The sequence below is a fragment of the Salmo salar genome, chromosome ssa13 (assembly GCF_905237065.1).
Source record: "Salmo salar chromosome ssa13, Ssal_v3.1, whole genome shotgun sequence".
NCBI lineage: Eukaryota > Metazoa > Chordata > Actinopteri > Salmoniformes > Salmonidae > Salmo > Salmo salar.
This window is the reverse complement of record NC_059454.1, coordinates 106,977,177-106,996,083: the sequence shown is the minus strand read 5'-3', so window position 1 is coordinate 106,996,083 and position 18,907 is coordinate 106,977,177. Positions and strand designations below refer to the sequence as shown.

Sequence of the window (18,907 nt, the reverse complement as noted above, 5' to 3'; positions counted from 1 at the left end):
AGATTCTCCTGTTTCTCCGGCCACAATGTGGGACGCTGCAAAAGCCACAATAAGAGGTCATCTAATTGCATATGGTTCCTCTAAGAAAAAAGCAATGGAAGCACATAGGCTAGATCTTGAGAGGGAGCTGGAATGCTGTGAAAAAGTACATAAACAATCCCCAGACAGCACCTCCTGGAGTCAACTTAAAGCAGCCAAAGCCAAACTGAATTTGAGCTATACTCGGGAGATAAAAAAAAGAAGTTTTCTTTACTAAACAGAAATACCATGAGTATAGCAATAGGCCGAGTAGATTGCTTGCTTACCAATTAAAAAAAGAGCAGTTCGAGCATACAATCATGGCTATCCGAACAGCAGAGAACGAGGTCACATATGACCCCAAAAAGATCAATTTAACTTTTCATGATTTTTACTGCAAACTATATACCTCTGAGAGAAAACACACGGAGGCAGAACTCCACTCCTTCCTAGAGGGACTCTCGCTACCTAAATTATCAGAGACCGACCAAGAAGATCTCAACTCCCCCTTCACTCCTGAGGAGGTCCTGGAGGCAATTACCTCCATGCCACCTAATAAGTCCCCAGGCCCAGATGGATTCCCCAGAGAGTTCTTTAAAGCTTTTTGGCCCCAGCTTAGCCCTATTTCATGCCAATGCTGGAGGATTTTTGCAAAAACTGAGTTCTCCCAGACTCAATGCACACAGCTCGCATTACAGTGTTGCTCAAAAAAGACAAGGACCCTCTATCCTTCTCGTCCTTCCGGCCCATAAGCTTGTTGGATTTCGACTACAAAATAATTACAAAATGTCTCGCCAAATGACTAAACACTCTTCTTCCCAAAATAATAAAAGCGGACCAAATTGGATTTATTAGAGACAGATACTCTTCTGATAACATTCGCTGTCTTTTTGATATTATTGATCAAGTAAACGCACAGAAGACCCCTGTCCTGCTGGCTTCACTGGATGCTGAGAAGGCGTTCGACAGGATGGATTGGAGCTTTCTGTTCTCAGTCTTAGAAAAGTTCAATATGGGCCCAAACTTTATTAAATGGATCAAATCACTATACTCTCATCCAAATGCCATGGTGACTACTAATGGACTGAACTCTGACAGATTCCCTTTGGGACGGGGCACAAGACAAGGGTGCCCGCTGTCCCCTCCCTGCTCTACTTGTTGGGGGCGGAGCCTCTGGCAGAGTTGATAAGGAGCAAGGCCTGCAGCACAACATTTTGCTCTACGAGGATGATGTCTTGCTCTACATATCCAACCCTGAGAAATCCCTCCCTCACTTTTTACACACAATTGCTCAGTATGGCAAGTTTTCAGGTTATAAGATAAATTTGAACAAATCCACTGTCTACCCTCTCAATATTACACTCACCAGCTCTATGAAGACACTATGTCCATTCCAATGGAAGACACAGGGGTTTCAATAGCTTGGATCTTCATAACACCAGATCTGAATAGCCTTTTCAAGGAAAATTATCTTCCACTCCTGGATCGAATCAAGAACGATCTCCAAACCTGGATCTCCCTCCCAATTAGCTTAGTAGGAAGAATTAATGTAATCCGTATGAACATCCTCCCTAGACTGAACTATTTATTTCAGATGCTCCCATGCTATCTCCCAGTTTCCTTTTTCAAAACAACTAACCAAAGCATCACCAAATTTATATGGGCAATAAAAAACATCCACTCTATCGAAACCTGAATCTAAGGGTGGTCTTTCCCTTCCCTCCCTTCAATTGTACTACTGGTCTGCCCAAATCCGCAACATGCCAACATGGATCACAAACAGACAAGAGGTGGTTCATTGCCCCTAAACTCAATTATGTTCATTAATAACTTTAGTGAAGTGGGCAACATAGCCTACACCTTTGTGATTTACAGCACCCTACTAGCATGGAGGGACTGTAAGAAATACCTTGGCATTTCCTCCCAAATATGTTCTCACTCGCCTATAGTATGCAACCCAGACTTGCCAAAAGCCCTGAGTGATGCCAATTTTCATCTTTGGCATCCTCTAGGAATCAGGACCTTTTCAGACCTGTTTCATCAGAAAACCACTACATTGAAATCCTTTCAAGAGCTCTGCAATGAATTCAATATTCCAAGATCATTTTTTTTATATCTTCAAATTAGATTATTCCTAATTTCCTAATTTACTTCCATTATATCATATATCTATCTACTCCTTTCCTCATTTGAAAATAATCTGGGAAAATGACCTTTGTCTGACTATCAGTGATGAGTTATGGGTGGATGTTTGCTAGAGGGTATACTGAAAGAATCTAATTACACTTTTTTTTTAAACACATTTTATTACACCCCAGTGAGAATCCATAGAATGAATACAGACATTTCTCCTGATTGTAAAATAGCTACCTCTGAAAGTGGAACCTACAGTGGCTTGCAAAAGTATTCACCCCCCTTGGCATTTTTCCTATTTTGTTGCCTTACAACCTGGAATTAAAATATATATTGTTTTGGGGGGGGTTGTATCATTTGATTTACACAAGATGCCTACCACTTTGAAGATGCAAAATATTTTGTCTTGTGATTCAAACAAGAAATAAGACCAAAAAAATGAAAACTTGAGCGTGCATAACTATTCCCCCCCCCAAAGTCAATACTTTGTAGAGCCACCTTTTGCAGTAATTACAGCTGCAAGTCTCTTGGGGTATGTGTCTATAAGTTTGGCACATCTAGCCACTAGGATTTTTGCCCATTCTTCAAGGCAAAACTGCTCCAGCTCCTTCAAGTTGGATTGGCTCCGCTGGTGTACAGCAATCTTGAAGGCATACCACAGATTCTCAATTGTGTTGAGGTCTGGGCTTTGACTAGGCCATTCCAAGACATTTAAATGTTTCCCCTTAAACCACTCGAGTGTTGCTTTAGCAGTATGCTTAGGGTCATTGTCCTGCTGGAAGGTGAACCTCCGTCCCAGTCTCAAATCTCTGGAAGACTGAAACAGGTTTCTCTCAAGAATTTCCCTGTATTTAGCGCCATCCATCATTCCTTCAATTCTGACCAGTTTCCCAGTCCCTGCCGATGAAAAACATCCCCACAGCATGATGCTGCCACCACCATGCTTCACTGTGAGGATGGTGTTCTCGGTGTGATGAGAGGGGTTGGGTTTGCGCCAGACATAGTGTTTTCCTTGATGGCCAAAAAGCTACATTTTAGTCTCATCTGACCAGAGTACCTTCTTCCATATGTTTGAGTCTCTCACATGCCTTTTGGCGAACACCAAACGTGTTTGCTTATTTTTTTCTTTAATCAATGGCTTTTTTTCTGGCCACTCTTCCATAAAACCCAGCTCTGTGGAGTGTAAGGCTTAAAGTGGTCCTATGGACAGATACTCCAATCTCCACTGTGGAGCTTTGCAGCTCATTCAGGGTCATCTTTGGTCTCTTTGTTGCCTCTCTGATTAATGCCCTCCTTGCCTGGTCCGTGTGTTTTGGTGGGCGGCCATCTCTTGGCAGGTTTGTTGTGGTGCCATATTCTTTCAATTTTTTAATAATGGATTTAATGGTGCTCCGTGGTATGTTCAAAGTTTCAGATATTTTTTTATAACCCAACCCTGATCTGTACTTCTCCACAACTTTGTCCCTGACCTGTTTGGAGAGCTCCTTGGTCTTCATAGTGCCGCTTGCTTGGTGGTGCCCCTTGCTTAGTGGTGTTGCAGACTCTGGGGCCTTTCAGAACAGGTGTATATATACTGAGATTATGTGACAGATCATGTGACATGTAGATTGCACACAGGTGGACTTTATTTAGATAATTATGTGACTTCTGAAGGTAATTGGCTGCACCAGATCTTATTTAGGTGCTTCATAGCAAAGGGGGTGAATACATATGCACGCACCATTTTTCCGTTATTTATTCTTTTTGAAACAAGTTATTTTATTAATTTCACTTCACCAATTTGGACTAGGGGGGTGAATACTTTTGCAAGGCACTGCATATGTATGTATTTTGGAGTTCTAGAGAGATTTCCAGATTTTGGCAATCTATACATACTGCTGCACAGAAAATACTAGATGTACAGTTTGATATGAACCCATGTCTCTATCTTCTTAATGCCCAGCAAGACTTTGTTCTTGATCCTGAGAGAGAAAGTCTGTTCATGACTATCACATACTTTGCTAAGAAATGTATTCTTCTATTGTGGGCTTCTAATACTTCTCCTATATTTAAAATGTGGATTGACCAGATTGTTGACTTTATTCCTCTTGAAAAGCTCACGTATGACCTTCGCAAGAGACATCCCAGGTTTGATAGACTCTGGTCTCCACTACTCAACTATATTTCAAATTGGACAGAGTGAATGGGGTGATTAGGGAAATGAGCAGATACATGTTGTGTAAGGTGCTGTAAAAACGAATGATTTGCTCGTCATCTTAGCTAAGGCTGGAAATAGCCAATAAGAAAGGCTGATAGTGCTGCTACAAGTTTGTTTTGTTTTATATTTTATTATTTATGTCTGCCACATATGTGAATGTGGAATGTGTTTTTTGTTGGTTGATTGAAAAACAAGAAAAGTTAATGAAACTTTAAATTGAAATAAAAAACATGTTGTTATTACAGACTCGGACAGGGAGAGGTTGAAAATGCCAGTGAAGACACTTGCCAGTTGGTCAGAGCATGCTCGCAGTGGGGGTTTATTCGATCGCCTACGAATTCTCAGAAGGCAGCCCGACCTCCGTCCTCTTTTTCTCCATCTTCTCTTCATGCAAATGATGGGGATTTGGGCCTGTTCCCGGGAAAACACTATGTCCTTCACATCGGGCTCGTCGGACACGTTAAAGGAAAAAACAGCTTCTGCCAGTCCGTGGTGAGTAATCGCTGTTCTGATGTCCTGAAGTTATTTTCGGTCATAAGAGACGGTAGCAGCAACATTATGTACAGAATAAGTTCAAAAATAAGTTACAAACACAAAAAAAAACGAACAAAAAACACATTCGGTTAGGAACACGTAAAACGTCAGCCATCTTCTCCGGCGCCGTGATATATGCATAGTTACTTTAACCATATCTACATGTACATACTACCTCAATCAGCCTGACTAACCGGTGTCTGTATGTAGCCTCGCTACTGTTATAGCCTCGCTACTGTTATAGCCTCGCTACTGTATAAAGCCTCGCTACTGTTATTTTTCACTGTCTTTTTTACTGTTGTTTTTATTTCTTTACTAACCTATTGTTCACCTAATACCTTTTTTTGCACTATTGGTTAGAGCCTGTAAGTAAGCATTTCACTGTAAGGTCTACACTTGTTGTATTCGGCGCACGTGACAAATAAACTTTGATTTGATACAGTATAACAGTAATGGTGAGTGTAAATCACAGGGTAACCAAGCCAAGGAGAAAGAAAAAACATAATCTAACATCTTGTGATAATTACAGTGTTTAGGCTACTCTATAACCCATCAGAAATGCATTCATACACCACCGTGATGTATAAGGCCAATAGAAACCATTAATCCTTTCACAGAAACACTTCCAAAGGAGACAATAGTCAAACTCACACAGTGGCGGGAATAAATTCAGCCACACATAGGCCTAACTATTGATTCAGGACCACGGGTAGTTACTAAGAGTCCGAGCGATGAAAACAGGTGCACTGCATCATGCTGAAAGAGAGCGCTGATAGAAACAGGCGTCAGACACAGCACCAAATAATGTTAAAGAATAAGCAGCCCATAGAAATTACTTAACACAACAAAATGTGGAATAAGCCAAGGGGTATGAATATTTTCTGAAGGCACTGTATCTATCTATCTTTCTAGCAGGAAGAGCAGGAAGAGCCACTCTTCTTTCAGTTCTCTCTACCCAAGTTAGGTCCTTCTTTCAGTCCTCTCTATCCTAGTTAGGTCCTTCTTTCAGTCCTCTCTACCCAAGTTAGGTCCTTCTTTCAGTCCTCTCTACCCAAGTTAGGTCCTTCTTTCAGTCCTCTCTACTCAAGTTAGGTCCTTCTTTCAGTCCTCTATACCCCAGTTAGGTCCTTCTTTCAGTCCTCTCTATCCTAGTTAGGTCCTTCTTTCAGTCCTCTCTACCCCAATTAGGTCCTTCTTTCAGTCCTCTCTATCCAAGTTAGGTCTTTCTTTCAGTCCGCTCTACCCTTGTTAGGTCCAGCAATGAGACCCCTATGTCCACTATGGGTCCCCATAAAATAGAATGACTGAGAACTGTCAACAATATCCGGTCCCAGAAAACAGTACCACCAATACTGAAGTCTGTATTTATATTTAAACTTGGATCACTTCATTTCTTTTGTCTATTTCTGACTTTTTAGTATGATCCCAGTTGACTATTCTCCCTGAGCCTATGAGGCTAGCTAGTTGTAGTAGACCGCAAAGTATAGTCTGACCAGCCTCTGAGGCTAGCTAGTTGTAGTAGACAGCCAAGTATAGTCTATCTGACCAGCCTCTGAGGCTAGCTAGCTGTAGTAGACAGCCAAGGGCAGTCTTTCTCTGGGGCTAGCTAGCTGTAGTAGACAGCCAAGGGCAGTCTTTCTCTGGGGCTAGCTAGCTGTAGTAGACAGCCAAGGGCAGTCTTTCTCTGGGGCTAGCTAGCTGCAGTAGACAGCCAAGGGCAGTCTTTCTCTGGGGCTAGCTAGCTGTAGTAGACAGCCAAGGGCAGTCTTTCTCTGGGGCTAGCTAGCTGTAGTAGACAGCCAAGGGCAGTCTTTCTCTGGGGCTAGCTAGTTGTAGTAGACAGCCAAGGGCAGTCTTTCTCTGGGGCTAGCTAGTTGTAGTAGACAGCCAAGGGCAGTCTTTCTCTGGGGCTAGCTAGTTGTAGTAGACAGCCAAGGGCAGTCTTTCTCTGGGGCTAGCTAGCTGTAGTAGACAGCCAAGGGAAGTCTTTCTCTGGGGCTAGCTAGCTGCAGTAGACAGCCAAGGGAAGTCTTTCTCTGGGGCTAGCTAGCTGCAGGAGAAAGTGTGGCTGATCAGCCTGAGGCTGAATTCCTATTCATCACGGTACGGACACATTTACTAAAAATGTTGGGATAGAAACAAGATAGAAACCTTTTAGAGCGACCAGGGTCTATTGATCCAGTCTGTATAAAAATAGTTTGTTCAATGCTTCGCTAGGAGAGAGCTGCAAAATACTTCTATCAGACCATAGATTTAATTTAGGGCTCATCCACTGTTTATCACACATAGGCCAGGCCAGACAGAGTCATGCATCCTAAATGGCACCCTATTCCAAATTCAGTGCACTACTTTTGACCAGGGCCCATAAGGTTACATAGTGCACTATGTAGGAAATAGGGTGCCATTTGGGACATAAACAGGGAAATGCACTCCTCTAACACCGACCATCTTAAAGGGTGGAAAGTCCATCAAAATCTAAGCTGTTAAGATGTGATGTGTACCAGTCCTACTAAGATGTGTACTAGGCCTACTAAGATAAGATGTGTACTAGGCCTACTAAGATAAGAATAAGAATAAGATTCTGAAAAAACCTACACTCGATCCCTCCGATGTCAACAACTACAGACCAGTATCCCTTCTTTCTTTTCTCTCCAAAACTCTTGAACGTGCCGTCCTTGGCCAGCTCTCCTGCTATCTCTCTCAGAATGACCTTCTTGATCCTAATCAGTCAGGTTTCAAGACTGGGCATTCAACTGAGACTGCTCTTCTCTGTGTCACGGAGGCTCTCCGCACTGCTAAAGCTAACTCTCTCTCCTCTGCTCTCATCCTTCTAGACCTATCTGCTGCCTTTGATACTGTGAACCATCAGATCCTCCTCTCCACCCTCTCCGAGTTGGGCATCTCCGGCGCGGCCCACGCTTGGATTGCGTCCTACCTGACAGGTCGCTCCTACCAGGTGGCGTGGCGAGAATCTGTCTCCGCACCATGCGCTCTCACCACTGGTGTCCCCCAGGGCTCTGTTCTAGGCCCTCTCCTATTCTCGCTATACACCAAGTCACTTGGCTCTGTCATATCCTCACATGGTCTCTCCTATCATTGCTATGCAGACGACACACAATTAATCTTCTCCTTTCCCCCCTTCTGATAACCAGGCGGCGAATCGCATCTCTGCATGTCTGTCAGACATATCAGTGTGGATGACGGATCACCAGCTCAAGCTGAACCTCGGCAAGACGGAGCTGCTCTTCCTCCCGGGGAAGGACTGCCCGTTCCATGATCTCGCCATCACGGTTGACAACTCCCTTGTGTCCTCCTCCCAGAGTGCTAAGAACCTTGGCGTGATCCTGGACAACACCCTGTCGTTCTCCACTAACATCAAGGCGGTGACCCGATCCTGTAGGTTCATGCTCTACAACATTCGCAGAGTACGACCCTGCCTCACACAGGAAGCGGCGCAGGTCCTAATCCAGGCACTTGTCATCTCCCGTCTGGATTACTGCAACTCGCTGTTGGCTGGGCTCCCTGCCTGTGCCATTAAACCCCTACAACTCAGCCAGAACGCCGCAGCCCATCTGGTGTTCAACCTTCCCAAGTTCTCTCACGTCACCCCGCTCCTCCGCTCTCTCCAATGGCTTCCAGTTGAAGCTCGCATCCGCTACAAGACCATGGTGATTGCCTACGGAGCTGTGAAGGGAACGGCACCTCCATACCTTCAGGCTCTGATCAGGCCCTACACCCAAACAAGGGCACTGCGTTCATCCACCACTGGCCTGCTGGCCCCCCTACCTCTGAGGAAGCACAGTTCCCGCTCAGCCCAGTCAAAACTGTTCGCTGCTCTGGCACCCCAATGGTGGAACAAGCTCCCTCACGACGCCAGGACAGCGGAGTCAATCACCACCTTCCGGAGACACCTGAAACCCCACCTCTTTAAGGAATACCTAGGATAGGATAAAGTAATCCTTCTAACCCCCCCCCCTTAAAAGATTTAGATGCACTATTGTAAAGTGGTTGTTCCACTGGATATCATAAGGTGAATGCACCATTTTGTAAGTCGCTCTGGATAAGAGCGTCTGCTAAATGACTTAAATGTAAATGTAAATGTAAATAAGATGTGTACTAGGCCTACTAAGATGTGTACTAGGCTTACCAAGATGTGTACTAGGCCTACTAAGATGTGTACTAGGCATACTAAGATAAGATGTGTACTAGGCTTACCAAGATGTGTACTAGGCCTACTAAGATGTGTACTAGGCATACTAAGATAAGATGTGTACTAGGCCTACTAAGATAAGATGTGTACTAGGCCTACTAAGATGTGTACTAGGCTTACAAGATGTGTACTAGGCCTACTAAGATAAGATGTGTACTAGGCATACTAAGATAAGATGTGTACTAGGCCTACTAAGATAAGATGTGTACTAGGCCTACTAAGATGTGTACTAGGCTTACCAAGATGTGTACTAGGCTTACCAAGATGTGTACTAGGCCTACTAAGATATGATGTGTACTAGGCCTACTAAGATGTGATGTGTACTAGGCCTACTAAGATAAGATGTGTACTAGGCCTACTAAGATGTGATGTGTACTAGGCCTACTAAGATGTGATGTGTACTAGGCCTACTAAGATGTGTACTAGGCCTACTAAGATGTGATGTGTACTAGGCCTACTAAGATGTGATGTGTACTAGGCCTACTAAGATAAGATGTGTACTAGGCCTACTAAGATGTGTACTAGGCTTACCAAGATGTGTACTAGGCCTACTAAGATGTGTACTAGGCCTACTAAGATGTGATGTGTACTAGGCCTACTAAGATAAGATGTGTACTTAGGCCTACTAAGTTAAGATGTGTACTACAATGTGCACGAAGTCTACTGACTTAGATTAATTTATGTCAGTGGGTTGTTATTAAAGCTACTATTTTATATGGACAGACGTGTGTTTGAAAGCATTAGACCATGGCTGGGGGTTAATGTGTTGTAGAATGGGCTTTCTGGAAGCTGGGAGACCTGTGGCATCAAGTTCTGGAGCTTCTGCTTTACTTCTAACTAGTCGAGAAGGAACACCGAATCTATTCTAGAAGGAATCTATTCTAGAACATAAATCTACGATGGCAACATGAAAAAAACAATGATTTGAAATATTGAGGACTGGCTTGGACCAATTATATGGCTGGCAGAGAATACGTTTTGTGTGGACTTTTCTCAGTCCGCCCCTCTATATGAAGCGAGTCTGTCTTTTCGTTCGCTCCCCTGTTTTATGTAGGATAATAACACAAACACATCAAAGGGCGCCGGGACGGCCGTCGACAGACTTCATGAAATTGTCATCCTGTATCTGGCATTTCAGCTGCAGCATGTTAAATCATTCAGCTCCCTACGGGACTTAGTAGGCCTAGTACACATCTTACAATCAGACCACATCCTCTCCTCTCTCTCTCTGCTCTCTGTACAAATAGCAAACTAAGTCTGGAAAACTCCTCAATACTGCCCAGAAAGACCCCCCCAGCCTGTGGAGCAATCATCCCCACCTCAAGGCACCCCACACCAGGCCAAGGGCCCACAGCAGCCATGGGGCCTGGATGTATTATAGACTGGGCTCTAGCCCCTACAGTAGGTCTCTGAGGAGACATACAAGTAAACAATAGACCACCAGGCTAAGACTGAGGATCCACTCATTATGCATTGGACTCTTTCAGGATCTCTATACCAGGCGGTGTCGGAGGAAGGCCCTAAAAATTGTCAAAGACTCCGGCCACCCAAGCAGTAGCCTGGCAAGCGGTACCGAACAACATGTCAGGACCCTGAACAGCTTCTACCCCCAAGCCAAAAAACAGCTAAATAGTTAGTTAAATACTTAAATAGTTAACCAGTTAACCAAATAACTACCCAGACTATCTGCATTGACGCTTTTGGCACTTACTTTTTTTTGACTAACCACATACATTGCTGCTACTGTTTATTATCTATCCTATTCCCTAGTCACTTTATCCATACCTACAGTATATGCACATATCTACCTCAATTACCTCGTACCCCTGCACATCGACTCAGTACTGGTACCCCTGCACATCGACTCGTTACTGGTACCCCAGCACATTGACTCAGTACTGGTACCAACGCACATCGACTCAGTACTGGTACCCCTGCACATCGACTCAGTACTGGTACCCCTGCACATCGACTCAGTACTGGTACCCCTGCACATCGACTCAGTACTGGTACCCCTGCACATCGACTCAGTACTGGTACCCCTGCACATCGACTCGTTACTGGTACCCCAGCACATCGACTCGTTACTGGTACCCCAGCACATCGACTCGTTACTGGTACCCCAGCACATCGACTCGTTACTGGTACCCCAGCACATCGACTCAGTACTGGTACCAACGCACATCGACTCAGTACTGGTACCCCTGCACACCGACTCAGTACTGGTACCCCAGCACATCGACTCGTTACTGGTACCCCAGCACATCGACTCGGTACTGGTACCAACGCACATTGACTCGTTACTGGTACCCCTGCACATCGACTCGGTACTGGTACCAACGCACATCGACTCAGTACTGGTACCCCAGCACATTGACTCAGTAACTGGTACCTTGTTTATTGTGTATTATTATTACTTTTCTATTAGTTCTCTATTTGTTTCTCTCTGCTTTGTTGGGAAGGACCCGTCAGTAGGGCATTTCACACTTATTGTTTACAAAGCACGTGACAAATAACATTTTATTTGTGTGTTGGGGTGTCGGTGTAAGTATGGGTGAGAGTGTGTGGGTAGAGTCCAGTGTGGGTAGAGTCCAGTGTGGGTAGAGTCCAGTGTGGGTAGGGCCCAGTGTGGGTAGAGTCCAGTGTGGGTAGAGTCCAGTGTGGGTAGAGTCCAGTGTGGGTAGAGTCCAGTGTGGGTAGAGTCCAGTGTGGGTAGAGTCCAGTGTGGGTAGAGTCCAGTGTGGGTAGAGCCCAGTGTGGGTAGGGCCCAGTGTGGGTAGAGTCCAGTGTGGGTAGGGCCCAGTGTGGGTAGAGTCCAGTGTGGGTAGAGTCCAGTGTGGGTAGAGTCCAGTGTGGGTAGGGCCCAGTGTGGGTAGAGTCCAGTGTGGGTACATAGAGACGGTGCAAAAAAAGGTCAATGGAGGTTGTCCAGGTAGCCATTTGATTAACTATTTAGCAGTGTGTGTGTGTGTGTGTGTGTGTGTGTGTGTGTGTGTGTGTGTACCCTTGAGCTGGATCTCTGTGCCTGTAGGCCGGATCTCTCTCTCTGTGTGTGTGTGTGTGTGTGTGTGTGTGTGTGTGTGTGTGTGTGTGTGTGTGTGTGTGTGTGTGTGTGTGTGTGTGTGTGTACCCTTGAGCTGGATCTCTGTGCCTGTAGGCCGGATCTCTCTCTCTCTGTGTGTGTGTGTGTGTGTGTGTGTGTGTGTGTGTGTGTGTGTGTGTGTGTGTGTGTGTGTGTGTGTGTGTGTGTGTGTGTGTGTGCATTCATTCTGCGTACCTGACAGGTGCCTTCTTCATATGTTCTCCCACGAAAGGTGGCATTGGTCATGCCCATCAGGGTGTTAGCCAATGAGATGACAGAGAGCAGGTGCTGGGTGGTCATGGCCCGGGACACTCTGTACGTCCCTTTACCCACCATCTCTGACAGGGACAACTTCCTGCCTGTGGACAGGGCCATCTGACGCAGCAGGGACTCCTGAATTAATACGGAGGAGTTAATAGATTAGTATCGATTCTGAAAACAGAAAACTCTGATTTTATTCTTTATTTCAACAAAAATTGATCAGCTAATAAATTCAGAAAGTCTTACAAATCTTACCTGTAAAGGTGGGCAGCATGAGAGACATCTGTCCTCCATGGGATATGAGACCGAAAGATAATGGGCAGTGGGGTCTGAGCATGCCCAGTCTGCTCAGACACACCTCGTCCAGTGGTCCGTTGAGGCCCCAAGCGTGGAGACAGGACATGAACAGTTTGGCCGTGTCCATAGTCAGGTTATACTCCAACAGAGACAGAGACTTAGACTTCTCTTTCCGTCTCCTCATCTAGAAGAAAACTAATATTTCACTGTCTTTTTGCTTATAACCCACCAATTTTTGGCTCAGTCCCCACCAGATTTCTTGTCGGATCTAGGATTCGAACCGGCGACCCTTTGGTTACTGGCCTGTTTCTCTAGCCTCTATGCTAACGACCTCTTCCTCCTCGTCTTCATCCAGGAGATGCTCCTTAATGGTCTCCTTCATTGTCTCCTTCACCTGTTGGAGATGACAAAACGGCCGACACTCAGTAATGTAGAAAAATAGAGAAAATAATAATTAGTGGGGCTTGTTACTGTATCTGAAAGGTCATGGTAATAACTGATAATTGTTACTGTATCTGAAAGGTCATGGTAATAACTGATATTGTTACTGTATCTGAAAGGTCATGGTAATAACAGATATTATTGTTACTGTATCTGAAAGGTCATGGTAATAACTGATATTGTTACTGTATCTGAAAGGTCATGGTAATAACTGATAATATTGTTACTGTATCTGAAAGGTCATGGTAATAACTGATAATATTGTTACTGTATCTGAAAGGTCATGGTAATAACAGATATTATTGTTACTGTATCTGAAAGGTCATGGTAATAACTGATAATATTGTTACTGTATCTGAAAGGTCATGGTAATAACTGATATTATTGTTACTGTATCTGAAAGGTCATGGTAATAACTGATAATATTGTTACTGTATCTGAAAGGTCATGGTAATAACAGATATTATTGTTACTGTATCTGAAAGGTCATGGTAATAACAGATATTATTGTTACCTATATAGGAGTACAGTACACTACCCATTCCCTATATAGTAGTACACTACCCATTCCCTATATAGTAGTACAGGACACTACCCATTCCCTATATAGTAGTACAGGACACTACCCATTCCCTATATAGTAGTACAGGACACTACCCATTCCCTATATAGTAGTACAGGACACTACACATTCCCTATATAGTAGTACACTACCCATTCCCTATATAGTAGTACAGGACACTCCCCATTCCCTATATAGTAGTACAGTACACTACCCATTCCCTATATAGTAGTACACTCCCCATTCCCTATATAGTAGTACAGTACACTACCCATTCCCTACATAGTAGTACACTACCCATTCCCTACATAGTAGTACACTACACATTCCCTATATAGTAGTACACTACCCATTCCCTATATAGGAGTACAGTACACTACCTACTCCAGAAGTAGAGCCCTCGACAAGGAACAGGAAGACTCTAGCCAGAAGTAGAGCCCTCTATAAGGAACAGGAAGACTCTAGCCAGAAGTAGAACCCCTGACAAGGAATAGGAAGACTCTGGCCAGAAGTAGAGCCCTCTATAAGGAACAGGAAGACTCTAGCCAGAAGTAGAGCCTCGACAAGGAATAGGAAGACTCTGGCCAGAAGTAGAGCCCTCTACAAGGAACAGGAAGACTCTAGCCAGAAGTAGAGCCCTCTACAAGGAACAGGAAGACTGGCCAGAAGTAGAGCCCTCTACAAGGAACAGGAAGACTCTGGCCAGAAGTAGAGCCCTCTACAAGGAACAGAAAGACTCTGGCCAGAAGTAGAGCCATCGACAAGGAACAGGAAGACTCTAGCCAGAAGTAGTGCACTATACAGGACATAGGGTGCCATTCCAGTCACAACCTAGCAGGACCGAGCATCCATCCATCCTTCACCTGTTGGAAGACCTTGTCAGCTGCTCCCTGGGCCTTCTGGAGGGTCTCAGGGGAGACCAGGGTGGGGTTGGGCCGCTGGGCCTCCTGGAGGGTCTCAGGGGAGACCAGGGTGGGGTTGGGGCCGCTGGGCCTCCTGGAAGGTCTCAGGGGAGACCAGGGTGGGATTGGGGCCGCTGGGCCTCCTGGAAGGTCTCAGGGGAGACCAGGGTGGGGTTGGGCCGCTGGGCCTCCTGGAGGGTCTCAGGGGAGACCAGGGTGGGGTTGGGGCCGCTGGGCCTCCTGGAGGGTCTCAGGGGAGACCAGGGTGGGGTTAGGCCGCTGGGCCTCCTCCGTCAGCAGCTGGATGATCACCGACTCCACGTCCAAGAACAGGACATGCATGTCAGGGTCTGTCAGATTGGTCTTCCTGGCCTGCACCAACAGACTGTTGTTGGAGTACTTCTGCAGGTTACCCTGGGAAACACAAAGACCGATGTATTGATAAGGAGAAGGCACACCATCACAGTAGTGTCTTAACTAAGACATGACCAGATATCTTCCACAAAGCATTATGGGTACTGTAGTACATCATGCTACAGAGGAGAGATTAAAGGATGGATTTGGAAGACGGATGGGATTCTATGATATTCTGACAAGGCTCTCTTATTAATGTTGTATATTAAATAGAAGAAAACTCAGATATACTGTATTTTCCGTGTAACAAATGTGGAATAATGTTATTCTATGGAGGTCTTTTTTCTTCAAACTCGATATGCGCATGTTCATCAACTCTTTGACATAGCCTTGCTATTTCAATAATCCCCACGTTTCCCTTCCATTCACTGTGTCTGGATTCAGGAGCAAAATGCTGCCACTCCTCAGTCAGTCTCATTGTCCATCTGTTTTAGATTCAGGTTTAGTCATCAGGTTCTGTAACAACCTGGTATATTTCACCTCCAATGTCCCCAAGCCTTTCATTGAATCTCATTCTGTTTTCTAACCACAGCAAGTCTCATTTGCAAAACATGCTAATCCCTATTCAATTGTAATTCAATTTGAAGGCCCCATGCACTACACACTTTGCATAGGTAAGGATGTTAACATAGAAATGAACCAGAGCTGCAATGACTGGACCCTTAGAACATTATTTTCCTCCTTTCTAGAGAGAGAGAGAGAGAGAGAGAGAGAGAGAGAGAGAGAGAGACACAGCGTCAAGATTTGTGACCTGTTGCCACAAGAAAAGAGCAACCAGTGAAGAACAAACACCATTGTAAATACAACCCATATTTATATTTATTTATTTTCCCTGTTGTACTTTAACCGTTTGCACATCATTACAACACTGTACATATACATAATATGACAGGTAAAATGTCTTTATTCTTTTGGAACTTCTGTGATTGTAATGTTTACTGTTCATTTTTATTGTTTATTTCGCTATTGTATATTATCTACTTCACTTGCTTTGGCAATGTTAACATATGTTTTCCATGCCAATACAGCCCCTTGAATTGAGAGAGACCAGGACAGAAACACAATTAGACTCAACCAAATCATGAGAAAACAAAAATATAATTACTTGACACACCGGAAAGAATTAACAAAAAAACAGAGCAAACTAAAATGCTATTTGGCCCTAAACAGAGAGAACACAGTGGCAGAATACCTGACCACTGTGATTGACCCAAACTTAAGGAAAGATTTGACTATGTACAGACTCAGTGAGCATAGCCTTGCTATTGAGAAAGGCCGACGTAGGCAGACCTGGCTCTCAAGAGAAGACAGGCTATGTGCATACTGCCCACAAAATGAGGTGGAAACTGAGCTGCACTTCCTAACCTCCTGCCAAATGTATGACCATGGTAGAGAGACATATTTCCCTCAGATTACACAGATCCACAAAGAACTCGAAAACAAATCGGTTTTGATAAACTCCCATATCTACTGGGTGAAATACCACAGTGTGCCATCACAGCAGCAATATTTGTGACCTGTTGCCACAAGAAAAGGTCAACCAGTGAAGAACAAACACCATTGTAAATACAATACTTATTTATTTTCCCTTTTGTAATTTAACCATTTGTAGATAATTACAACACTGTATAAATACATAATATGACATTTGAAATGTCTTTATTCTTTTGGAACTTCTGTGAGTGTAATGTTTACTGTTAATTTTTATCGTTTATTTCCCTTTTGTATATTATCTACTTCACTTGCTTTGGCAATGTTAACATATGTTTCCCATGCCAATAACGCCCCTTGAATTGAGAGAGAGAGAGAGAGAGAGAGAGAGAGAGAGAGAGAGAGAGAGAGAGAGAGAGAGAGAGAGAGAGAGAGAGAGAGAGAGAGAGAGAGAGAGAGAGAGAGAGAGAGAGAGAGAGAGAGAGAGAGAGAGAGAGAGAGAGAGAGAGAAAGTGGCTGCTGTTGTTGGGTCCCCTAGCCCCTTCAAACAACCCTCTCACCCCCCCTCCTCCCTCCCCATCCTGCATCTGCTCTGTCCGGGAGGGAGGGAAGGCTCAATAGACATCACAGTAAGGTCTATCTCTGACAATTAGCACACTGAGGGTCAGCACTGTCCCCGTGCTCAATGGCCTTTAAGTGCCTTCAATGGGCAATGCTGTGTATGCAACAGTGATCACAGAGTAAGCCAGAGTAAGGCTGGGCCTGGCGTATAGGGGAGAGGAGGGGTGGACAGAGGGAGACAGCTACAGGAGAGAAGAGGACACAAACACACAGTTAACAGACTAACTAGTTTATACCTCCCAATGACAAAGCCACGGACAGACGGACGGACGGATGGACGGGCGGACAGACGGACAGACAGGAGAGAGAGAGAGCCTTAGCTCATAGGAGCAGGAATTGTTTCTGTAGTGTGAGGCAGCTTGATGTACCAGTACACCCCCTGGACAGGACACTAGTCTATCTCCTGATTCTGTAGCAGCTTGGTGTACCAGTACACCCCCTGGACAGGACACTAGTCTATCTCCTGTTTCTGTAGCAGCTTGGTGTACCAGTACACCCCCTGGACAGGACACTAGTCTATCTCCTGTTTCTGTAGTGTGAGGCAGCTTGATGTACCAGTACACCCCCTGGACAGGACACTAGTCTATCTCCTGTTTCTGTAGCAGCTTGGTGTACCAGTACACCCCCTGGACAGGACACTAGTCTATCTCCTGTTTCTGTAGCAGCTTGGTGTACCAGGACACCCCCTGGACAGGACACTAGTCTATCTCCTGTTTCTGTAGTGTGAGGCAGCTTGATGTACCAGTACACCCCCTGGACAGGACACTTGTCTATCCCCTGATTCTGTAGCAGCTTGGTGTACCAGTACACCCCCTGGATAGGACACTAGTCTATCTCCTGTTTCTGTAGCAGCTTGATGTACCAGTACACCCCCTGGACAGGACACTAGTCTATCACCTGTTTCTGTAGCAGCTTGGTGTATCAGTATACCCCCTGTATAGGACTCTAGTCTATCTCCTGTTTCTGTAGCAGCTTGATGTACCAGTACACCCCCTGGACAAGACACTAGTCTATCTCCTGTTACTGTAGCAGCTTGGTATACCAGGACACCCCCTGGATAGGACACTAGTCTATCTCCTGTTTCTGTAGCAGCTTGGTATACCAGGACACCCCCTGGACAGGACACTAGTCTATCGCAGGGTCTATATGCAAGAGATGATGTATTACGGGACTGTCAACATAAAGTAGCACATTGTAAGATAGAGATGTACATGGTGAAAAAAAACAGTCATTGGAAACTATTTGTTTTGAGTAGAAAATGCAGAATTTACAGTAATATTGTTGATTTTAAAGAGTAGTCAACGTGGTGGGTTGGTGGTGTTTCATGAGGTGTTTTAACCGGTTATAAAGGGCCTTGTGTGGCTGACTTCACCAGGAGGGAAGTGACTCCTAACACCTGCACGCCAGCAGCACTGCTCCTTTGTCCTACTGGTGGTCCAACCATCTTTACTGTCCGTTTGATGAGGGAACAGCCAATCAAAGCCACTGACCGTGCGCCGTGCTCAATTGTTCGACAGCTGTCTGCTTCTCCAGGCAGCCGTGAGACGCCTGTGTGTGTGGTGTGTGTGTGTGTGTGTGTCACTGGATATTTCCTCTGCTGGTGCTGGCTACTGAAGGAAGCTACAGCCAAGCTACAGCAACGCCCTTACAGTCACAGTGTGTGTGGGCCCCAGCCCAGCTCACAGCTTCCCTGTTTAGTAATTAGCCTTTATGGTGTCCTGACTGATGGTGAGACACTGCACTTGCACCTGTGACACACACACACACACACACACACACACACACACACACACACACACACACA

At 45.0% G+C, this 18,907-nt stretch overlaps 1 protein-coding gene across 1 annotated transcript in view; it reads right to left on the bottom strand.

The window, feature by feature from the left end:
* Positions 1 to 12,356: 12,356 nt before the first annotated feature.
* The window catches only part of LOC106568530 (WD repeat-containing protein 7), an 80,113-nt gene continuing 73,562 nt past the window's right edge, over positions 12,357 to 18,907 (bottom strand). The window contains 7 exon segments of the mRNA XM_045692790.1: positions 12,357 to 12,404; positions 12,406 to 12,538; positions 12,540 to 12,564; positions 12,691 to 12,911; positions 13,032 to 13,126; positions 14,599 to 14,679; positions 14,923 to 15,051. Coding sequence (XP_045548746.1) covers positions 12,357 to 12,404; positions 12,406 to 12,538; positions 12,540 to 12,564; positions 12,691 to 12,911; positions 13,032 to 13,126; positions 14,599 to 14,679; positions 14,923 to 15,051 — 732 coding nt within the window.